Genomic DNA, 21,118 nt, shown 5'->3' on the forward strand with positions numbered 1-21,118 from the left:
ATCCTCAAAGAATTCCAGCAAATTTGTCAAACATAATTTCCTTTTCATAAAACCATGCTGATTCTGCTTGACTGCATTATGCTTTTCCAAATGTTCTGCTACTGCTTCCTTAATAAATGGACTCCAGCATTGTTATAACACAACACAGAAGGAGGCCATTCAGCCAACCCTGCCTCTCTGTCTCTTTAAAAGAGCAATCCAGTTCGTTCCACTTCCCCCCTGCTCTTTCCCCACAGCACTGCAAATTTAGTATTTATCCAACTCCCTTTTGAATGTTACTATTGGAGCTGCTTTCACCAGCCTTTCAGGCAGCGAATTCCAGATCGTAACTCGCAGCGTGTTTAAAAAAAAATTCTCATCTCGTCTCTGGTTCTTTTGCAAATCACCTTCAATCGGTGATCCCTGGTTACTGACACTTCATGCACAGAGGTTTCAAAGTGCATTACTTCCCTCGCAGAATACAGCAGCATGCGGTTATACCCACATATACTGCTGGGTTGCAAATTGGAAATAAGTTTGCTGCTAAAGATTCCTTATTCCTTTATAGTTGGTGTGTAAGTATCTGCCATCAAAACCGGCAATACAGTGTGTTAACTGGTAGCCCTGCATTACACCAGGAAGCTGGGATGTTCTACAGGCCATGCCATGATCTGCCATGATCTTATTAAATGGCGGAGCAGGATCGAGGGGCCAAATGGTCTGCTCCTATTTCTTATGTTCTATGCCATGTTACCAAAGGGCGAGTGAGTCGACCCGATATATTTGGCTTACTATAAAACAACATCCTTTTACACATCTTACAGGAACATAGGAAGAGGAGGAGGCCATTCAGCTCCTGGAGCCTGTTCCACCATTCAATGAGATTACGGCTGATCTACGACCTAATTCTGTGTACCTGCCTTTGCCCCATATCCATTAATACTCTTGGGTTAACAAAAATCTAAACCTCAGATCTAAAATTAATTGATCTAGCATCCATTACCGTTTGCGGAAGAGAGTTCCAAACTTCAACCACCCTTTGAGTGTAGAAGTGATTTCTAACTTCACTCCTGAAAGGCCTGGCTATAATTTTTAGACTTCCTAGGCTCCCTGACCAACGGAAATAGTTTCTCTCCATCTACCCCATCAGTTCCTCTTAATATCTTGGAAAACTTCCATCAAATCACCCCTTTATCATCTAGATTCTAGGGAATAGGACTTGGAGAGGATGCAGATGAGATTGACCAGAATGGTACCAGAGATGAGGTGACTTCAATTATGTGGAAAAAGTGAAGAATCAGGGGTTGCTCTCCTTAGAGCAGAGAAGGTCAAGAGGAGATTTAATAGAAGAGTTCAAAATCATGAAGAGTTTTGATAGAGTAAATAGGGAGAAACAGTATCCACTGGCAGGAGGGTCAGTAACCAGAGGACACAGATTTAAGGTGATTGGTAAAAGAACCAGATGAGGAGAGATTTTCTTTTTTACACAGCGAGTTATGGTGATCTGGAATGCACTGCCTGAAAGGGCGGTGGAAGCAGATTCAATCGCAACTTTCAAATGGGAATTGGATAAATCGTTGAAGGGGAGATCATTTGCCGGATTATGGGGTAAAGGGCAAAGAGTGGGACTAACTGGACAGCCCTTTCAAAGAGCGGGCGCAGGCACGATGGGCCGAAATGGCCTCCTTCTGTGCTGTTCAATTCAAGAACCGAATCAGTGGAAAGAGAAAACGACCCTTGGGGTTACTGCGAGATTTGAAAGAAAGACTTGGATTTATATAGCGCCTTTCACAACCACCGGACGACTCAAAGTGCTTTACAGCCAATGAAGTACTTTTGGAGTGTAGTCACTGTTGTAATGTATGAAATGCGACATTTTGCGCACAGAAAGCTCCCACAAACAGCAAAGTGATAATGACCAGATAATCTTTTTTTTTTTTTGTTATGTTGATCGAGGGATAAATATTGCCCAGGACACCAGGGATAACTCCCCTGCTCTTTTTTGAAATAGTGCCACGGGACCTTTAACGTCCACCTGAGAGGGGGCAGGCAGGGCCTCGGTTTAACATCTCATCCAAAAGATGGCACCTCAGACAGTGCAGCGCTCCCTCAGCACTGCACTGGAGTGTCAGCCGAGATTTTTGTGTGCTCAAGTCCCGAGAGTGGGACTTGAACCCACAACCTTCTGACTCTGAGGCAAGACTGCTGCCCACTGAGCCACAGCTGATTTGCAATCCCAGCTTCCACTTGCTGAGCAAGGAAACATGACGCAGTCCGTCTACTTGCCTCCTGCTTTCCAAAAAGCCCAAGGGAAGGAGGAAGTCGATGAAAGAAACCTCTGAATAATAATAAAAAGGCAGCGGACGAGTACCTGGAATGGTCTGCTTTAATGGCCGGCTCTGTGGCTGGCCAGTCTGCACCGACTGAAGAATGATCGTCTTTGCCGGGCTGGTGCTCTGAGCGGCAGGCAACGTCGTCACGACAACCGGCTTGGGCTGGATGGTCGGCTTGCTGCACAAGATGCTGTTGGCCTTGGTAGTCGTGGTAGCTTGTACTGGAGTGAGGGAGAAACACAGTGACATTACAGCAAATGACACTGCCCAATCTTTAAATCCTGCTGCTGTCAGTCTGATCTCAGCACCAGGAATCGGACCTGCAATGGGGTCATACCACATTACAACATAGCTCCCAGGTTAGCCGACATTGTTGAAGGTTCTCGCTCTCCTCAGGTACTGTCCCTCACCCCCTCAAGTTTGCCATCATCACCCCTCGCCTCAAAAAACCAACACTTGACCCCTCTGCCCTTGCAAACTACAGCCCCAACTCCAACCTCCCTTTCCTCGCCAAAGTCCTTGAATGTATTGTCGCCTCCCAAACCCGTGCCCATCTTTTCCGCTATTCCATGTTTGAATCCTTCCAATACGGATTCTGCGCCTGCCACAGTACCGAATCGGTTCTCATCAAAGTCACAAATGACATCCTTCCGCTTGTGACAAAGGTAAATTATCCCCCCCCCCCATCCTTCTTGACTTGTCTGCAGCCTTTGACAGTTGAGCACTCCATCTTCCTCCAATGTCTCTTCACCATCGTCCAGCTAGGTGGGACTGCACTCGCCTGGTTCCATTCTTATCTAATCGTAGCCAAAGAATCACCAACAATGGCTTCTCTTCCTGCCCCCGCATCATTACATCTGGCGTCCCCCAAGGATAGATCCTTGGCCCCCTCCTATTTCTCATCTACACACTGCCTCTTGGCGACATCATCTGAACAAACAGCGTCAGTTTCCACATGTACACTGATGGCACCCAGCTCTACCACTTCTCTCGACCCTCCACGGTCTCTAAATTGTCAAACTACTTGTCCGATATCCAGGTCTGAATGAGCAGAAATTTTCTATAATTTAATACTGGGAAGATCAAAGCCATTGTTTTCGGTCCCCGCCACAAACTGCGTACCCCAGCCACTGATTCCATCCCTCTCTCTAGAATCTGTCTGAGGCTGTACCACACTGTTAGCAACATTGGTGTCATAATTCACCCCGAAATGAGCTTCCGACCACATATCCATGGCATAACTAAAACCATCTTTTTCCACCTCCGCAACATCGTCCGTCTCTGTCCTTGCCTCAGCTCATCCGCTGCTGAAACCCTCATCCATGTTTTTGTTACCTCTGGACTTGATTATTCCAGCACTCCTGGCTGGCCTCCCACATTCTACCCGACATAAACTTGAGGCGATCTAAAACTCGGCAGCCCGTGTTGTAACTCGCACCAAGTCTCACTCACCCATCACCCCGTGCTCGCTGACCTAAATTGGCTCCCAGTTAAGCAACACCTCAATTTCAAAATTCGCATCCTTGTTTTTAAAACCCCGCATAGCCTCACCCCTCCCCTTCTCCAATCTATTCCAGCCCCCCGCCCCCCAAAAGATATCTGCGCTCCTCTAATTCTGCCTTCTTGAACATCCGATTATAATCGCTCAATCACTGGTGGTCGTGCTCTGGACTACCCTTCCTAAACCGCTCCACCCCACTTTCCTTCTTTTAGTGCTCCTTAAAACATACCTCTTTGCCCAAGCTTTTGGTGACCTGCCCTAATTTCTCCTTGCATGGCTTAGTGTCAATTGTTTTGTCTTATAATACTCCCGTGAAGCGCCTTGGGACGTTTTACTACGTTAAAGGCGCTATATAAATTCAAGCTGTCATTATCCAATGAAAACACAAATGGTGGACCACGCAACACTTTAAAACAATGCTGCACTTCTTATAGTACGTAAAACACCACTGGGTTCATTTTAGCAGGATAAAAAGGGCTTAAAGAATGATTCCTTCATCTGCTAATTCAGTCTTATAAAGGGCCGCGTGTGAAGTTGGTTTGTCCATCTCAATCACAGTTTGTGTAGCGATCGACAGCAATAAACGGCCCCTAATTCAACACCAATTGGTACATCATTCTGAGGCCCTACAAGGGCTGATGTAAGTGCTCTTATACAGCAGGGCCTGAGGCACACAGTTGAGGGACAGTAGAAGGAGCTTTAATCTGCTATCTGTACTTAATTACATAGTATTACATAGTATTTATAGCACAGAAACAGCCCATCCGGCCCAACAGGTCTGCACCTGTGTTTATGTTCAACATGGGCCTCCTCCCACTCCTCCAGCATATCCTTCTATTCCTTTCTCTCTCTCTCTCTCTCGTGTGTTTATCTAGCTTACCCTTAAATGCATCTATATTATTCGCTTCAACCATTCCCTGTGACAGCGAGTTCCACATTCTCAACACTCTCTGGGTAAAGATGTTTCTCCTGAAATTCCTATTGGATTTATTGGTGACTATCTTGTATTTACGGGCCCTAGTTCTGGTCTTGCCCACAAGTGGGAACATCTTTGCTACGTCGACCCTATCGAACTCCTATCATCATCTCAGAGACCAGGTCACCCCTCAGTCTTCTCTTTTCGAGAGGAAAGAGCCCCAGCCTGTTCGGTCTTTCCCGACAGATATAAACCTCAGTGTCCAGGTCTCATTCTAGTCCATCTTTTTTGCACCTTCTCCAGTAGCTCTTTATCCCTTTTTATAATACGGAGATCAGAACTGTTCACAGTGCGCCAAGTGCGGTCTAAATCAAGGTTCTATACAGCCGATAGCAAGTTCCATTCCCTGGCAGTAACATTCATTGGTCTGATATAACAACCACCACCTGTATTTATATAGCGCCTTTAACAGCGAAGCGTCCCAAGGCACTTCACAGGAGTATTATGAGATAAAAAATTTTAAACCGAGCTGCACAAGTAGAAATTAGCGCAGGTGACCAAAAGCTTGGTCAAAAAAGTATGTTTTAAGGACAAGAGAGGTACAGAGGCAGAGAGGTTTAGGGAGGGAGTACCAAAGCTTGTGGCCAAGGTAACAGAAGGCACGGCCACCGATGGTGAAGAGATTGTAACCAGGGATGCTCAGGAGGGCAGAATTAGAGCAGGAACGTCTTGGGGGATTGTGGAGCTGGAGGAGATTACAGAGATAGGGAGGGGCGAGGCCATGGAGGGATTTGAAAATAAAGATGAAAATTTTGAAATCGAGGCGCTGTTTAACCGGAAGCCAATGTAGGTCAGCGAGCACAGGGGTGACGGGTGAGCATGATGTGGTGCAAGTTAGGACACGGGCTGCCGAGTTTTGGATCACCTCAGGTTTACGTAGGGTAGAACATGGGAGGCCAGCCAAGAGTGCGTTGGAATAGTCAAGCCTAGAGTTAACAAAGGCATGGAGGAGGGTTTCAACAGTGTAGGAGCTGTGGCAGGGGCCGAGAAGGGCGATGTTATGGAGATGGAAATAGGCGGTTTTAGTTATGCTGCGGCCATGTGGTTGAAAGCTCATTTCAGGGTCAAATATGACACCAAGGTTGCGACAGTCTGATTCAGCCTCAGACAGAAGTTGGAGAGAGGGTTGGAGTCAGTGGCTAGTCACTTAAATTTAAAGTGGTGTAGCACTTTCTCCGCCCGTACATTGGCGACCATTTAAATTCTGGCAGCCAAACCACATTGGCAGACTGACCCAGCTCTCTGGACAGCACCTGGGACAAAGCAGTAGGCACAACTGGTTAGTACGTCTAACCTGGAGAGTGGAACTGCTGGGACTGGAACTCGCAAAGTATTCTTTCGGATAATCAGACAGAGCTGAACTCGACAAATTTTTTTTTAAAAGCCGTTTAATTCGCATTTGAAGAGAATGCCACTTACTTGCTGGTCCTTGTTTCACTGGCGAGGTCCCATTTTCCGTTTTTACCATACTGAGCTGGACCACATTCAGTGGCGGGTTGAGAACGTCCCCGAAAATGCATGGTGGTGTCGGAGGATCCTCGGTTTTCACAACTGGAAGAGCTGTCTCGGTGTTCAGGGTCTGATGAGGCTTCACATTGGGAGGGGGAAGAAAGGTAAACACGAGTGACTTTACTCAACATGTACAATTTGACAATTTGCTCCCCATTATCTGCCACTCCCACCTCCCCTTTAGGTTTTCCTGGATGATGTAAAGTTGCGTGCCGTGCTCCCTGGCCTCTACCAAAGGCACAGCTCACGGGTGTATAGAGACACCGCTATTCCTGGCCAGAATGGCGATTCTCCCATCACGCTGTTGTGACTGGGATTGATTTTACACACATAATTTATATGATGGAACTATCCTCCACTCATTGTATTTTGCTGGAGAAATCACCCTGCTTTTATCTGGAGACTTTGCTGTAGTTTTGGCTAGAAGTTCGGTTGCTGTGGTTTGTGGAGACTCTTTAAATAGACTCTGTAGACTGTTTGCTGTAGTGCGCCATTTAAATAGACTCTGTTTGTGGAGAGTCCCGCCATAAATCCTGCTTATCCCTTCCCATCTCCAACTCATTGGCTGACATAGCGATGTCAATAGACACTCTGATTTTCAGTCGATACCCATTTTGTCTCTTAAAAGCTGCCTCGATCACATGAGCCACAGACCTAATGCTACGCAGCATTAACAGATGCCTCTGCTCTCTACCTCTCGCTCTCCCCTCAACCCCACTGGTTGGGAGGTTTGCCCCATTTTATCTTGCTACTCTCCAGCTGAAGAGCAAGAGAAAAGGAAGGAAGGGCTTGAACATAAGAATTAGGAACAGGAGTAGGCCATCTAGCCCCTCGAGCCTGCTCCGCCATTCAACAAGATCATGGCTGATCTGGCCGTGGACTCAGCTCCACTTACCCGCCCGCTCCCCGTAACCCTTAATTCCCTTATTGGTTAAAAATCTATCTATCTATCTGTGATTTGAATACATTCAATGAGCTAGTCTCAACTGCTTCCTTGGGCAGAGAATTTCACAGATTCACAACCCTCTGGGAGAAGAAATTCCTTCTCAACTTGGTTTTAAATTGTCTTCCCCATTTTGAGGCTGTGCCCCCTAGTTCTAGTCTCCCCGACCAGTGGAAACAACCTCTCTACCTCTATCTTGTCTATCCCTTTCATGATTTTAAATGTTTCTATAAGATCACCCCTCATCCTTCTGAACTCCAAGGAGTAAAGACCCAGTCTACTCAATCTATCATCATAAGGTAACTCCCTCATCTCCGGAATCAGCCTAGTGAATCGTCTCTGTACCCCCTCCAAAGCTAGTATATCCTTCCTTAAGTAAGGTGACCAAAACTGCACGCAGTACTCCAGGTGCAGCCTCACCAATACCCTGTACAGTTGCAGAAGGACCTCCCTGCTTTTTTTTTTTTTTTTTTTTTGTACTCCATCCCTCTCGCAATGAAGGCCAACATTCCATTCGCCTTCCTGATTACCTGCTGCACCTGCAAACTAACTTTTTTTTTGGGATTCATGCACAAGGAACTCAAAAGAGTTTCATGCACAAGGACCCCCAGGTCCCTCTGCACCTCAGCATGTTATAATTTCTCCCCACTCGAAAGCAAGGTTACCTCAGTAATCATGGCAGTGAAAGCCCGCTACAGGCCGAGTGGTTTAAATAGGTTTGCGCTACTGCTATGAATGCGGGGTAAGGACGTCCTCCGTGTGCCGCTCTCCTTGCGCCGCTCTCCTTGCGCCATTTTGGAAGAGATGGGCCAGCAATTACCGGCAGTCCTTGCACATGGGGATCACGATCCTCAGGTAGGAGGCTGGTCGAGTGAGTCGCTTGCTAAACACGGGCGAACTTCTTGGAATCATGCAGCACAGGGAAAGGTCATTCGGCCCATCGTGCCTGCTCCAGCTCTTTGAAAAGGCATTCCAATTCAGTCCCACTCCCCCGCTACTCATTCCCCATATGTTTTTTTCCTTTTCAAGTATATATCCAATTCCCCTTTGGGAAGGGAAGGCTCGGTAATAGATGATCGCCAATGGACTGCACATCTGATGCTGTTTTTGCTTTTAAGTGAAAGAGGAATGGTTCCCCGTCAGCAGGGGTGCTCTGATGGCCTCCGGTTGAGCTTTTACAGGGCACTAATCGCACAAAAGGGCTCCAGAAACAAAAAGGACAGAAGCGGTTGGAAAGTAGTTTCAACCAACGCTTCCGCAGCACAGTGCTTCACAACCGCAATTGCACACGAAATATGACCATCAATTCAAGATGATGATAAACTCGGCGTGTTACAAAAACAAAGCACATGATTGCCTACCTGTGTCACAAGGGGAATGTCACAAGAGGAGGTAAGCGAGGAATCTGAGCAGCGTGACGACGCGGGTGAAAGCGGTTCCGATTTTACTTGCAGATCTGTTTAGAAAGGTAGAGTTAAGTCTGCATTAGCATTAGTAACAGGGCTTGGGTAATAAAAGCAATGCCCACCATTACACCCCATCCCTGCTGCAAAGCCCTGGCCGCTAACAATCCCAGTTGCGACGATGTCAAAAGGCAGGAGGGCACGGGGTCAGCAGCATTCCTGATTAAGCTGCCTGCTCCGGCCTCTGCAAACACACAACTCCGCGGGTGTGACTGCACACACACAGGGCTCCAACTACCAGCAAAGAGGAGGCGGCTATTCATCCCTCGAGCCTGCTTTGCCAAACAATTAGATCATTTCTGATCTGTATCTTCACTTGCCTGCCTTGGTCCCATGTCCCCTAATACACTTACCCAACAAAAATCTATCAATCTCAGTTTGCAAATTTTCAATTGACCCCCCAGCCTCAACGGCATTAGGGGGGGGGGGGGGGGGGCAGGAGAAGAGAGAAAGAGTTCCACATTTCCACTACCCTTTGTGTGAAGAAGTGCTTCCTCTCATCATCCCTGAATGGTCAAGCTCTAATTTTAAGGTTAGGCCTTGTTCTGGAATTCCTCCCACCAGAGGAAACCTTTTCTATCTACCCCATCAACTCCTTTAATCATCTTAAACACCTCAATTGGATACTCCATCTGCCAAATTTTTGCCCACTGACTTAGCCTGTCTATATCCCTTTGCAGATTTTTTTGTGTCCTCCTCGTAATTTGCTTTCCCACCAAACTTGGCTACATTACACTCTGTCTCTTCATCCAAGTTATTAATATAGATTGTAAATAGTTGAGGCCCCAGCACCAATCCCTGCGGCACCCCACTATTCACTGTTTGCCAACTGGAAAATGACCCATTTATCCCGACTCTCTGCTTTGTTAGTTAGCCATCCTTTATCCATGTTAATATATTACCCCCAACACTCTGAACTTATATCTTGTGCAGTAACCTTTTATGTGGCACCTTATCGAATACCTTCTGGAAATCCAAATACACCACATCCACTGGTTCCTCTTTATCCACCCTGCTCATTACATCCTCAAAGAACTCCAGCAAATTTGTCAAACATGATTTCCCTTTCATAAAACCATGCTGACTCTGTTTGATTGAATTTTACCTTTCCAAATGTCCCGCTACAGTTTCCTTAATAATAGACTCCAGCATTTTCCCAACGATAAGATGTTCGGCTAACTGGTCTATAGTTTCCTGCTTTTTGTCTGCCTCCTTTTTTTTAAAAAATAGGGGCGTTACATTTGCAGTTTTCCAATCTGCTGGGACCTTCCCAGAATCCAGGGAATTTTGGTAGATTACAACCAATGCATCCACTATCTCCGCAGTACTTGGTTAAAAAGACCCATGGATGTTATCCATTAGGTCCCGGGGACTTGTCCACTTTTAGTCCCATTATTTACCAAGTACTGCTACTTTAGTGATAGTGATTGTATTAAGTTCCTCCCTCCCTATAGCCCCTTGATTATCCACTATTGGGATGTTTTTAGTGTCTTCTACCGTGAATACCAATACAAAATATTTGTTCAATATCTCTGCCATTTCCCTGTTCCCCATTATTAAGTCCCCAGTCTCATCCTCTAGGGGACCAACATTTACTTTAGCCACTTTTTTCCTTTTTATGTACTTGTAGAAACTCTTACTATCTGTTTTTATATTTCGTGCAAGTTTACTCTCATACTCTATCTTCCCCTTCTATCACTTTTTTTGATGTTCTTTGCTGGCTTTTAAAAATTTCTCAATTCTCTGGCCTCCCACAAGTCTTGGCCACATTGTTTTCAATTTGATACCATCCCTTATTTCCTTAGCTAGCCACGGATGGTTATCCTGTCTCTTAGTGTCTTTTTTTCTCATTGGTATATATTTTTGTTGCGAGTTATGAAATATCTCCTTAAATGTCCTGCACTGCTCATCAACCGTCCCATTCTTCAATCTATTTTCCCAGTCCACTTTAGCCAACTCTGCCTTTATACCTTTGTAGTCTCCTTTATTTAAGCTTAGGACACTGGTTTGAGATTCATCTGTCTCACCTCCAACTGAATTTGAAATTCAACTAAGTTATGGTCACTCATTGCTAGAGGATCTTTTACGACAAGATAATTTATTAATCCTGTCTCATTACACAGTACCAGATCTAAAATAGCCTGCTCCCTGGCTGGTTCCGTAACGTACTGTTTCAGGAAATTATCCCGGATACACTATAAACTCTTCCTCAAGGCTACCCTGGCCAATTTGCTTTGTCCAATCAATATGAAGGTTAAAATTGCCCATGATTATTGCCGTTCCCTTTTTGACAAGCCTCCATTATTTCTTGATTTAGACCCTGTCCAACAGTGTAGCTACTGTTAGGGGGCCTATAGACAACACCCACCAGTGACTTTTCCCCCTTATTATTCCTTATCTCCACCCAAACTGATTCAACATCTTGATCTTCTGAGCCAATATTGTTTCTCACTAACGCACTGATCTCATCCTTTATTAACAGTGCTACCCCACCTCCTTTTCCTTTCTGTCTATCTGTCTTTCCGAATTGTCAAATATCCCTGAATATTTAGTTCCCAGTCCAGGTCAGCTTGCAACCACGTCTCTACAATGGCTATCAGATCATACCCATTTCTATCTATTTGTGCCGTCAACTCATCTATTTTGTTACGAAAGCTATGTGCATTCAGATAGAGCTTTTAAATTTGTTTTTTTGTTTAAACCATTTTTCCCTACTTTCTGATACACCGTTATGTTTATACATTCTGTCCCATCCTGGCATGCTCTGGTTTCATTTCCCCCCAGTGCTATTGCCTTCGCCTTATTCTTTGACTTTTTTAATTTTCGCTCACCTGAATCTTACCCCCCACCCCCCCATTAATTAATTTAAAGTCCCCTCTACTGCCCTAATTATTCGATTTACCAGGACCCTCGTCCCAGCATGGTCTAAGTGTGGCCCGTCCGAACGGAACAGCTCCCTCTTACCACAGTACGGGTGCCAGTGTCCCATAAACCAAAACCCATTTCTCCCACACCACGTGTTTAACTCTGATCTTATTTACCCTGTGCAAATTTGCTTATGGCTCAGGTAGTAATCCAGAGATTATTACCTTTGTGGTATTACCAACTGCAACACACCCACAAAGGTGCTCATTTTATGCTTTTAAAATGATGGAAATACCAGTACACAGACTTGGGAGGACATGCCCAGGCAGAATCATTGTAAAAAGGTACCAGTTTTAGATTTTAATTTTCATATACCAGGACCAAGATGAGTGAACTTGTGGAATTCTCTACCACAGAAAGTTGTTGAGGCCAATTCACTAAATATATTCAAGAAGGAGTTAGATGAAGTCCTTACTAGTCGGGGGATCAAGGGGTATGGCGAGAAAGCAGGAATGGGGTACTGAAATTGCATGTTCAGCCATGAACTCATTGAATGGCAGTGCATGCTCGAAGGGCCGAATGGCCTACTCCTGTCCTGCACCTATTTTTTATGTTTCTATGTTTATACATTAAAAAAATAACTTTTTATATATATAAAACATACACATTCCACGTCCTTCCTGCAGCACTTCACAGGCAATGAATGATTTTTGAAGAACGGTCAGTTACGCAGGTGGATGTGGCAGCTGATATGCATGCAGTCAGGCGCCGCATCCGGCAAATGGTCGTCCAGGGAATCTTCGTCTCGGGGTGCTGACTGAGGTGGGGTGGAAAGAGGGTTGCACAGGATACAGGAGCTGCATCACTTGCTCTTCATCCAACAGTTCCGCGACCCCCTGCAGGACAATCATCGCACCTCAGCGGTCCCTTGGAGTGCTGGGGACCCGGAGTGGACCTCCCAGCGCAGAGGTGAGAGCAACGAGCCAAACGGACCCTTCCAATCTGCTCGACAGGACTCAAGACCAGAGACTTCGGCGAAAGGAGGGGTTCAAAGGTGAAGAGTTTCTAGTTCTACAAATTATTTTGTGGTGGCCCGAATGTTGGAAGCAAAAAAACTGGACAGATCCTGACCTCCGTCTCCCCATTCCGGAGATCGTGCCAGCCTACATCAACTTGCTGGCCTCTGCTCCTCGCACCAGGGCCTTCGAGACAACCAGACAGTAGGTTTCAAATTTTCGGCGCACCAAGCATCACGTCTCTGCTCCGGTCTTCTCAGTAACTGGGAGGGGAGCTATTACGCTGACTGCTCCTCTGGCTGGCAATTTGTTCGTGGGATGTGGGTGTCGCCAGCAAGGTCAGCATTTATTGCCCATCCCCTAATTGGCCTCGAGAAGGTGGTGGTGAGCCACCTTGTTGAACCGCTGATCTTTGTCGCAGCGGTTTGCTACAACTGAGTGGCTTGCTTGACCATTTCAGAGGACAGTTCAGAGTCAACCACACTGTGGAGTCACATCTGGGCCAGACCGGGTAAGGACGGCAGATTTCCTTCCCTAAAAAGGACATTAGTGAACCAGATGGGTTTTTACGATGATCCGGTAAATTCATGGTCACCATTACCGACACTAGTTTTTTTTAATTCCAGATTATTCTTTAATTAGCTGAAATTAAATTCCCCAGCTGCTATGGTGGGATTTAAAATTTTTTTTTTAATAATTGGGATGTGGACGCCGTTGGCAAGGCCAGCATTTATTGCCCGTCCTCAATTGCCCTCGAGAAGATGGTGGCGAGGCGCCTTCTTGAACCGCTGCAGTCCATATTTTTTTTTTTTTTATTCGTTGCCAATCTTTCCAATTCTTTGTCAGATCATCTTGTCAGATTACAAACGCCAGAGGTCACCCTGGGCTCATTCAAGGATCACTCTGCGCCAATGCTCTTAGCCAAAAGGCCGAGAGCCAAAGCACCGTTCCTGGAAGTACTGCAATACCAAGTTCGTGCCATGGAGGTGGATGGGTCAGGTCCCCCACCCACCTCCTATTTCCAAAAAGCATAGGAGAACCACCTTCCTGATCCAGGGAGAACCACTTTCTGGTCATAGTTACTCCCCTGTCAGGTCAGTTACTCATGATCTTAGCCGTGGTGAAGGTTCTCCCACAGTGCTGTTAGGGAGGGAGTTCCAGGATTTTGACCCATCGATGATGAAGGAACGGCCGATACACTTCCAAGTCAGGGTGGCATGTGACTGGGAGGGTAACGTGAAGGTGGTGGCGTTCCCATGCGCCTCAGAATCCGACAACGAACAACTTGCATTTATTCAGTGCCCTTCACGATCTCAGCACATCCTGAAGCACTTTACAGCCAATGAAGTACTTTTGAGGCATGATCAGTATTGTAATGTAGAAAACGCAGCAGCCAATTTGCACACAGTAAGCTCCCACATGTAGCAATGTGATAATGAACAGATAATCTGTTTTTTTTTTGTGATGTTGGTTGAGGGATAATTATTGGCCAGGACACCGGGAGGAACTCCTGCTCTTCTTCGAAATAGAGTCGTGGGATCTTTTACATCCACGAGAGAGAGCAGACGGGAGCCTTGGCTTAACGTCCCGTCCGAAAGACGAAGCACAGAAGGAGGCCATTCGGCCCATCGTGCCTGTGCCGGCTTTCTGCAAGAGCTGTCCAATTAATACCACTCCACCCCCCACCCCACACAAACCCCTGCAACATTTTTCCTTCAGTACATATTCCAAGGGCTCACATTTCATACAAGCTGGTGCTGATTACCCCAATGCCCCACCCCAGCCATAAGTTTAACTGCAAGCTGTTACCTGAATAGATATCCCCATTGATCAGATTCCAAGGTGAGGCTGCTGTTCCAATTTCCATATTCAAATCCACGCCAAACTGAAAAGCACATAAACAAATGTTGGTCATAGAAACATAGAAAATAGGTGCAGGAGTAGGCCATTCGGCCCTTCGAGCCTGCACCACCAATCAATAAGATCATGGCTGATCATTCCCTCAGTACCCCTTTCCTGCTTTCTCTCCATACCCCTTGATCCCCTTAGCCGTAAGGGCCATATCTAACTCCCTCTTGAATATATCCAATGAACTGGCATCAACAGCTCTCTGTGGCAGGGAATTCCACAGGTTAACAACTCTCTGAGTGAAGATGTTTCTCCTCATCTCAGTTCTAAATGGCCCACCCCTTATCCTAAGACTGTGTTCTGGACTTCCCCATCATCGGGAACATTCTACCCGCGCATCTAACCTGTCCAGTCCCGTCAGAATCTTATATGTTTCTATGAGATCCCCTCTCATCCTTCTAAACGCCAATGTATAAAGGCCCAGTTGATCCAGTCTCTCCTCATATATCAGTCCAGCCATCCCAGAATCAGTCTGGTGAACCTTTCGCTGCACTCGCTCAATAGCAAGAATGTCCTTCCTCAGATTAGGAGACCAACACAATATTCCAGATGAGGCCTCACTAAGGCCCTGTACAACTGCAGTAAGACCTCCCTGCTCCTATACTCAAATCCCCTAGCTATGAAGGCCAACATACCATTTGCCTTCTTCACCGCTTGCTGCACCTGTATGCCAACTTTCAATGACTGATGAACCATGACACCCAGGTCTCATTGCACCTCCCCTTTTCCTAATCTGCCGCCATTCAGATAATATTCTGTCTTCGCTTTTTTGCCCCCAAAATGGATAACCTCACATTTATCCACACTATACTGCATCTGCCATGCATTTGCCCACTCACCTAACCTGTCCAAGTCACCCTGCAGCCTCCTAGCGTCCCCCTCACAGCTCACACCGCCACCCAGATTAGTGTCATCTGCAAACTTGGAGATATTACACTCAATTCCTTCATCTAAATCGTTAATGTATATTGTAAAGAGCTGGGGTCCCAGCACTGAGCCCTGCGGCACTCCACCATTCACTGCCTGCCATTCTGAAAAGGACCCGTTTATCCCGACTCTCTGCTTCCTGTCTGCCAACCAGTTCTCTATCCACGTCAGTATATTACACCCAATACCATGTGCTTTGATTTTGCACACCAATCTCGTGTGGGACCTACCTTGTCAAAAGCCTTTTGAAAGTCCAAATACACCACATACACTGGTTCTCCCTTGTCCACTCTACTAGTTACATCCTCAAAAAATTCCAGAAGATTTGTCAAGCATGATTTCCCCTTCATAAATCCATGCTGACTTGGACCGATCCTGTCACTGCTTTCCAAATGCGCTGCTATTTCATCCTTAATGATTGATTCCAACATTTTCCCCACTACTGATGTCAGGCTAACCAGTCTATAATTACCTGCTTTCTCTCTCCTTCCCTTTTTAAAAAGTGGTGTTACATTAGCTACCCTCCAGACCATAGGAACTGATCCAAAGTCAATAGACTGTTGGAAAATGATCACCAATGCATCCACTATTTCTAGGGCCACTTCCTTAAGTACTCTGGGATGCAGACTACCAGGCCCCGGGGATTTATCGGCCTTCAATCCCATCAATTTCCCACCTAATAAGGATATCCTCCAGTTCCTCCTCCTCACTAGACCCTCGGTCCCCTAGTACTTCCGGAAGGTTATTTGTGTCTTCCTTCGTGAAGACAGAACCAAAGTATTTGTTCAATTGGTCTGCCATTTCTTTGTTCCCCATTATAAATTCACCTGAATCCGACTGCAAGGGACCTATGTTTGTCTTCATTAATCTTTTCCTCTCCACATATCTATAGAAGCTTTTGCAGTCAGTTTTTATGTTCCCGGCAAGCTTCTTCTCGTACTCTATTTTCCCCCTCTTAATTAAACCCTTTGTCCTCCTCTGCTGAATTCTAAATTTCTCCCAGTCCTCAGGTTTGTTGCTTTTTCTGGCCAATTTATATGCCTCTTCCTTGGATTGAACACTATCCTTAATTTCCCTTGTTAGCCACGGTTGAGCCACCTTTCCGGTTTTATTTTTACTCCAGACAGGGATGTACAATTGCTGAAGTTCATCCATGTGATCTTTAAATGTTTGCCATTGCCTATCCACCGTCAACCCTTTAAGTATCCTTTGCCAGTCTATTCTAGCCAATTCACGTCTCAAACCATCGAAGTTACCTTTCCTTAAGTTCAGGACCCTAGTTTCTGAATTAACTGTGTCACTCTCCATTTTAATAAAGAATTCTACCATGTTATGGTCACTCTTCCCCAAGGGGTCTTGCACAACAAGATTGCTAATTAGTCCTTTCTCATTACACATCATCCAGTCTAGGATGGCCGGCTCCCTAGTTGGTTCGACATATTGGTCTAGAAAACCATCCCAATACACTTCAGGAAATCCTCCTCCACCGCATTGCTACCAGTTTGGTTAGCCCAATCAATAGGTAGATTAAAGTCACCCATGATAACTGCTGTACCTTTATTGCACGCATCCCTAATTTCTTGTTTGATGCTGTCAACTTCACAATCTCAAGATACTGTGTGTCTTTAAGGAAGAGGTATTATTACATAGCTGTTGATGTCCTCTGAGCCCTCCAAAGTGTTTTGGAACCAACAAATTACGTTTGAAGTGCATTGTTGTACAGGCAGCCATAATTTGTGCACAGCAAGATTCCACAAACAGCAATTGGTCATTCTTTTGGGGAGGGGTGTTGGGGGTAAATGCTGGCCAAGACGCCAGGAGAGCTCTCTTTCTGCTCCTATTGTGCAGCGTCCACACGAAAAAGGCGGACTTGGTTTAATGTCTCACCCGAAAGACAGCAATGTGGCACTCCCTCGGTGCTGCATTCCAGTGTTAGCCTAGGTCAGGGGTTTGAGTGACTGGAGTGGGACTGGAACCATGACTCAAATATGCACTGAATTACATCGAACATACAGCACAGAAACAGTCAACTAATGGGAGTGCCAAAACTGAGCCGAGCTGACAAGGTTCTTCTAACGAGGAGAGCGAGCTTGTTAATTTACCATTAACCCCCTTGGATTGTTTGAATTATGTGTGCCATTAAATGCTCAGTTTCATTTATTGAGGTGTATAAAATTATGAGGGGCCTAGATAGAGTTGATAGGAAGGACTTACTTCCCTTAGCAGAGAGGTCAACAGCCAGAGGGCATAGATTTAACGTAATTGGTAGGAGGTTTAGAGGGGTATATTTTCACCCAGAGGGTGGTGGGGGTCTGGAACTCACTGGCTGAAAGGATGGTAGAGGCAGAAACCCTCACCACATTTAAAAAGTACTTGGATGTGCACTTACGAGGGCTGGAAAGTGGGATTAGGCTGGCTCGCTCTTTGTCGGCCTGCGCGGACACGATGGGCCGAAATGGCCTCCTTCCTTGCTGTAAATTTCTATGGTTCTATGATTCATTTGACTCAGGATAGAAAGGATCAAAACACTTCCAAAATGGACCAACAGCAAATTTACAAACCCATCTCTCAGAAGATAATTCTTACAAAACACGCAAAAATCATTAGTACCATTGAGGGAGGCCGCTTGGCCCATCTACTTCATCGTTCCATTGAAAAATACAGTTCCCCCTTCACAGAATCCATCTGCCCGGGAAATAACTGCCGAGTGCTTCCCTCCACACTCCCACTTAGATCAGTCCAGCTATTAATCACTCACTACATGAAGTGCTTCCTGACATTGGTCCTTTCCTTTCCTTGAACGCGCCTGCAGTCATGACGTAACTTGAAATACTGCTCAATATTAACCTTTGCTACTCTACTTAATAACTTATAGATTAGGAAAAGAGGAGGCTGAGGGTCCTGATAGAGGTCTTTAAAATTGTGATGGGGGCTTGGGGGGGGGGGACGTTGATAAGGTAGACGTAAAGATGTCTCCGCAAGATCCTGCAAATCCCCTGGGAGGATAGACGCACCAACATCAGTGTTCTCGACCAGGCCAACATCGAAGCACTGCCCACACTTGACCCAGCTCCATTGGATGTGCCACATTGTCCGCATGCCCGGCACAAGACTCCCAAAGCAGGTGCTATACTCCGAACTCTTACACGGCAAACGAGTCCCAAGTGGGCAGAGGAAACGTTTCAAGGGTACCCTCAAAGCCTCCCCGATAAAGTGCAACATCTCCACCGACACCTGGGAGTCCCTGGCCAAAGACCGCCCTAAGTGGAGGAGCAGCATCCGTCCGGGAGGGCGCTGAGCACCTCGAGTCTCATCGCCGAGAGCATGCAGAAACCCATCTCACACAGCGGAAGGAGCGTGAGGCAAACCAGACTCCCTTTCCTTCAATGACTGTCTGTCCCACCTGTGACAGAGACTGTGGAAGCAAGTCTTGCTCGATTTCGAGGGACTGCCTATGATGATGATTGATGGGGATTAGGCAAACTGTGGCTCGCTGAGTGCGACAGGGGAAAATCACTGTCAGCAGTCAAACTGTGTACATGCACCAGCAGGCCAATCATAGTATGGCAACACAGACTTGCAGACCAATAGTACGCTTATGCCCTTAACCCAATCGGGACCTACCTATATGCACCAGCAGGCCAATCACAGTATGGCATCACAGACTTGCAGACCAATATTACGCGTGGGGGGGGGCGCGCTACTAATGTAAACTGTATAAATGAAGCTGGCCAAGAACATCGTGTGTGACTTTTTGTAATAGAGATCTGAAGATGTAACAAATACATGCTGCAATAAAGTTCACCTGAATCTACCACCAGACCCCGAATCTCATTAACAAAAAAATCTAACAATGATGTTTCCACTTGCGGGAGAGACCAGTTCTAGGGGCCGTAAATATAAGAGAGTCACCAATAAATCCAATAGGGAATTCAGGAGAAACTTCTTTATCCAGGGAGCGGCGAGAATGTGAAACTCGCTACCACAGGGAGCAGCTGAGGCGAATGGCATAGATGCGTTTAAGGGGAAGCTCGATAAGCACGAGGGGGAAAGGGGAAGAGGGATATATTGATGGGGTTAGATGAAAGGTGGGATGAGACATGTGGAGCAGAACCACCAGCGTGGCCTGTTTCGGTGCTGTAAATACTGTGCAGTACTCATCTCCCAGCCCAACATCACTTCCCTCAGTCGAAGCCACTGCCTCCCCTCTTGCACCACATTCCTTCTCCGCCTCCAATGTATCTCCACAGCTGCTGGAGCTTAGACGTTGCCCTTGGATAAGCCTCGAAAAGGTCCCTCGAGGGCTCGTACCCAGCACGTAAAGCAGAGACGACGCGACTATCGGGGCACAGAGGGAGGAAAACGTACAGGGCTACAGAGCTCTAGTTTTAGTACCTCGGTGACATTATCAAGGCAGCGAAAGAGATCAGTGGAATCATCCATCTCCTCCATAGTTTCACAGTCATAGAGGCAGGCATCTGCAAATAAAAAGTCGAGAGATTTAGACGGTTAATATTTGCACAGGACAGGTAAATCCCCATCCCGTGTACAACACACTTTATGGCCCCACCCCACCTTATCCTTGCAACCTGCTCCGGGTTCCATGTTCCAGCTTGCTATTTCCATTACGCGGATAGACTGGAGAAGCTGGGAAGGTCGAGAAAGATTTGATAGGTGTGTTCAAAATCATGAGGGAGTCGAGAGAGAAACTGCTCCCATTGGCGGAAGGGTCGAGAACCAGAGGACACAGATTCAAGGTGATTGGCAGAAGAATCAAAGGCAACATGAGGAAAAGCTGTTTTATGCAGCGAGTGGTTAGGATCTGGAATGTACGGCCTGAAAGGGTGGTGGAGGCAGACTCGATCGAGGTTTTCAAAAGGGAATGGGATAAGTACCTGAAGGAAAAAGATTTGCAACGCTGGGGGGAGGGGGAAATAAGGCAGGGGAGTGGGACTAGCTGAGGTGCTTTTGCAGAGAGCTGGCACGGGTTCGATGGGCTGAATGGGCTCCTTCTGTGCTGTAACCATTCTATGATGGTATGATTTCCTCCAGCCCTCCTCCATCAGCCACAGCACAATCATAGAATCATACGGCGCAAGGAGACCATTTAGCCCATTGTACACGAGCCAGTTCGGTAAAAAAGCTATTCAATTAGTCCCATTCTCCTGCCATTTCCCTGTAGACCTGCACACGTTTGCCCTGCAAGTATTTATCCATTTTCCTTCTGAAAGTTACTTTTGTATCTTCTTCCATCACCCTTCCAGCAGCGGATTCCAGATCACCACAACTCGCTGCGTAAAATGAATTCTCATCATCTCTGGTTCTTCTGCAAATGATCTTCTGTGTGTCCTCTGCTTACCAACCCTCCTGCCAGTGGAGACTTTCTCCTTATTTATTCTCATCCAAACCCCTTGGGATGAAAGCATTTAGGCACCGCGTGCTGGAACACTCTTCCGAAAGCCCTCCATCTTGTTAACTCTCTCCCATCTTAGCATATCTCCTCTAAACCGATCCCTTGGCCCACACTTTCAATTACCGCCCAATATGGGAACGGTAGCATAGTGGTTATGTTCCTGGACTAATGATCCAGAGATACAAGTTCAAATACCGACTCACCAACACGGCAGCTGGGGAATTTAAATTCAGATAATTAAATAGGTTTGGAATAAAACTCTAGTGCCAGTAATGGGGACCATGA

The 21,118-nt window shown here is 46.3% G+C and overlaps 1 protein-coding gene across 4 annotated transcripts in view; it reads right to left on the minus strand.

Annotated features, from left to right (window-relative positions):
- The window catches only part of LOC139229683 (cyclic AMP-dependent transcription factor ATF-6 beta-like), a 174,811-nt gene that overhangs the window by 98,015 nt on the left and 55,678 nt on the right, over positions 1-21,118 (minus strand). For all 4 annotated transcript variants that reach the window (XR_011587783.1, XM_070861201.1, XM_070861202.1 and 1 more), the window contains exons 2-6: positions 19,816-19,898; positions 14,395-14,470; positions 8,603-8,697; positions 6,209-6,377; positions 2,351-2,533 (exon numbers count right to left, since the gene is read on the minus strand). Coding sequence is in view for 3 of the 4 variants with exons in the window: in XM_070861201.1 (XP_070717302.1) it covers positions 2,351-2,533; positions 6,209-6,377; positions 8,603-8,697; positions 14,395-14,470; positions 19,816-19,898 (606 nt within the window). In the remaining variant the exon portion in view is untranslated. The remainder of the gene's footprint in view (positions 1-2,350; positions 2,534-6,208; positions 6,378-8,602; positions 8,698-14,394; positions 14,471-19,815; positions 19,899-21,118) is intronic.

This window comes from Pristiophorus japonicus, chromosome 19, assembly GCF_044704955.1.
Source record: "Pristiophorus japonicus isolate sPriJap1 chromosome 19, sPriJap1.hap1, whole genome shotgun sequence".
Classification (NCBI taxonomy): Eukaryota; Metazoa; Chordata; class Chondrichthyes; family Pristiophoridae; genus Pristiophorus; species Pristiophorus japonicus.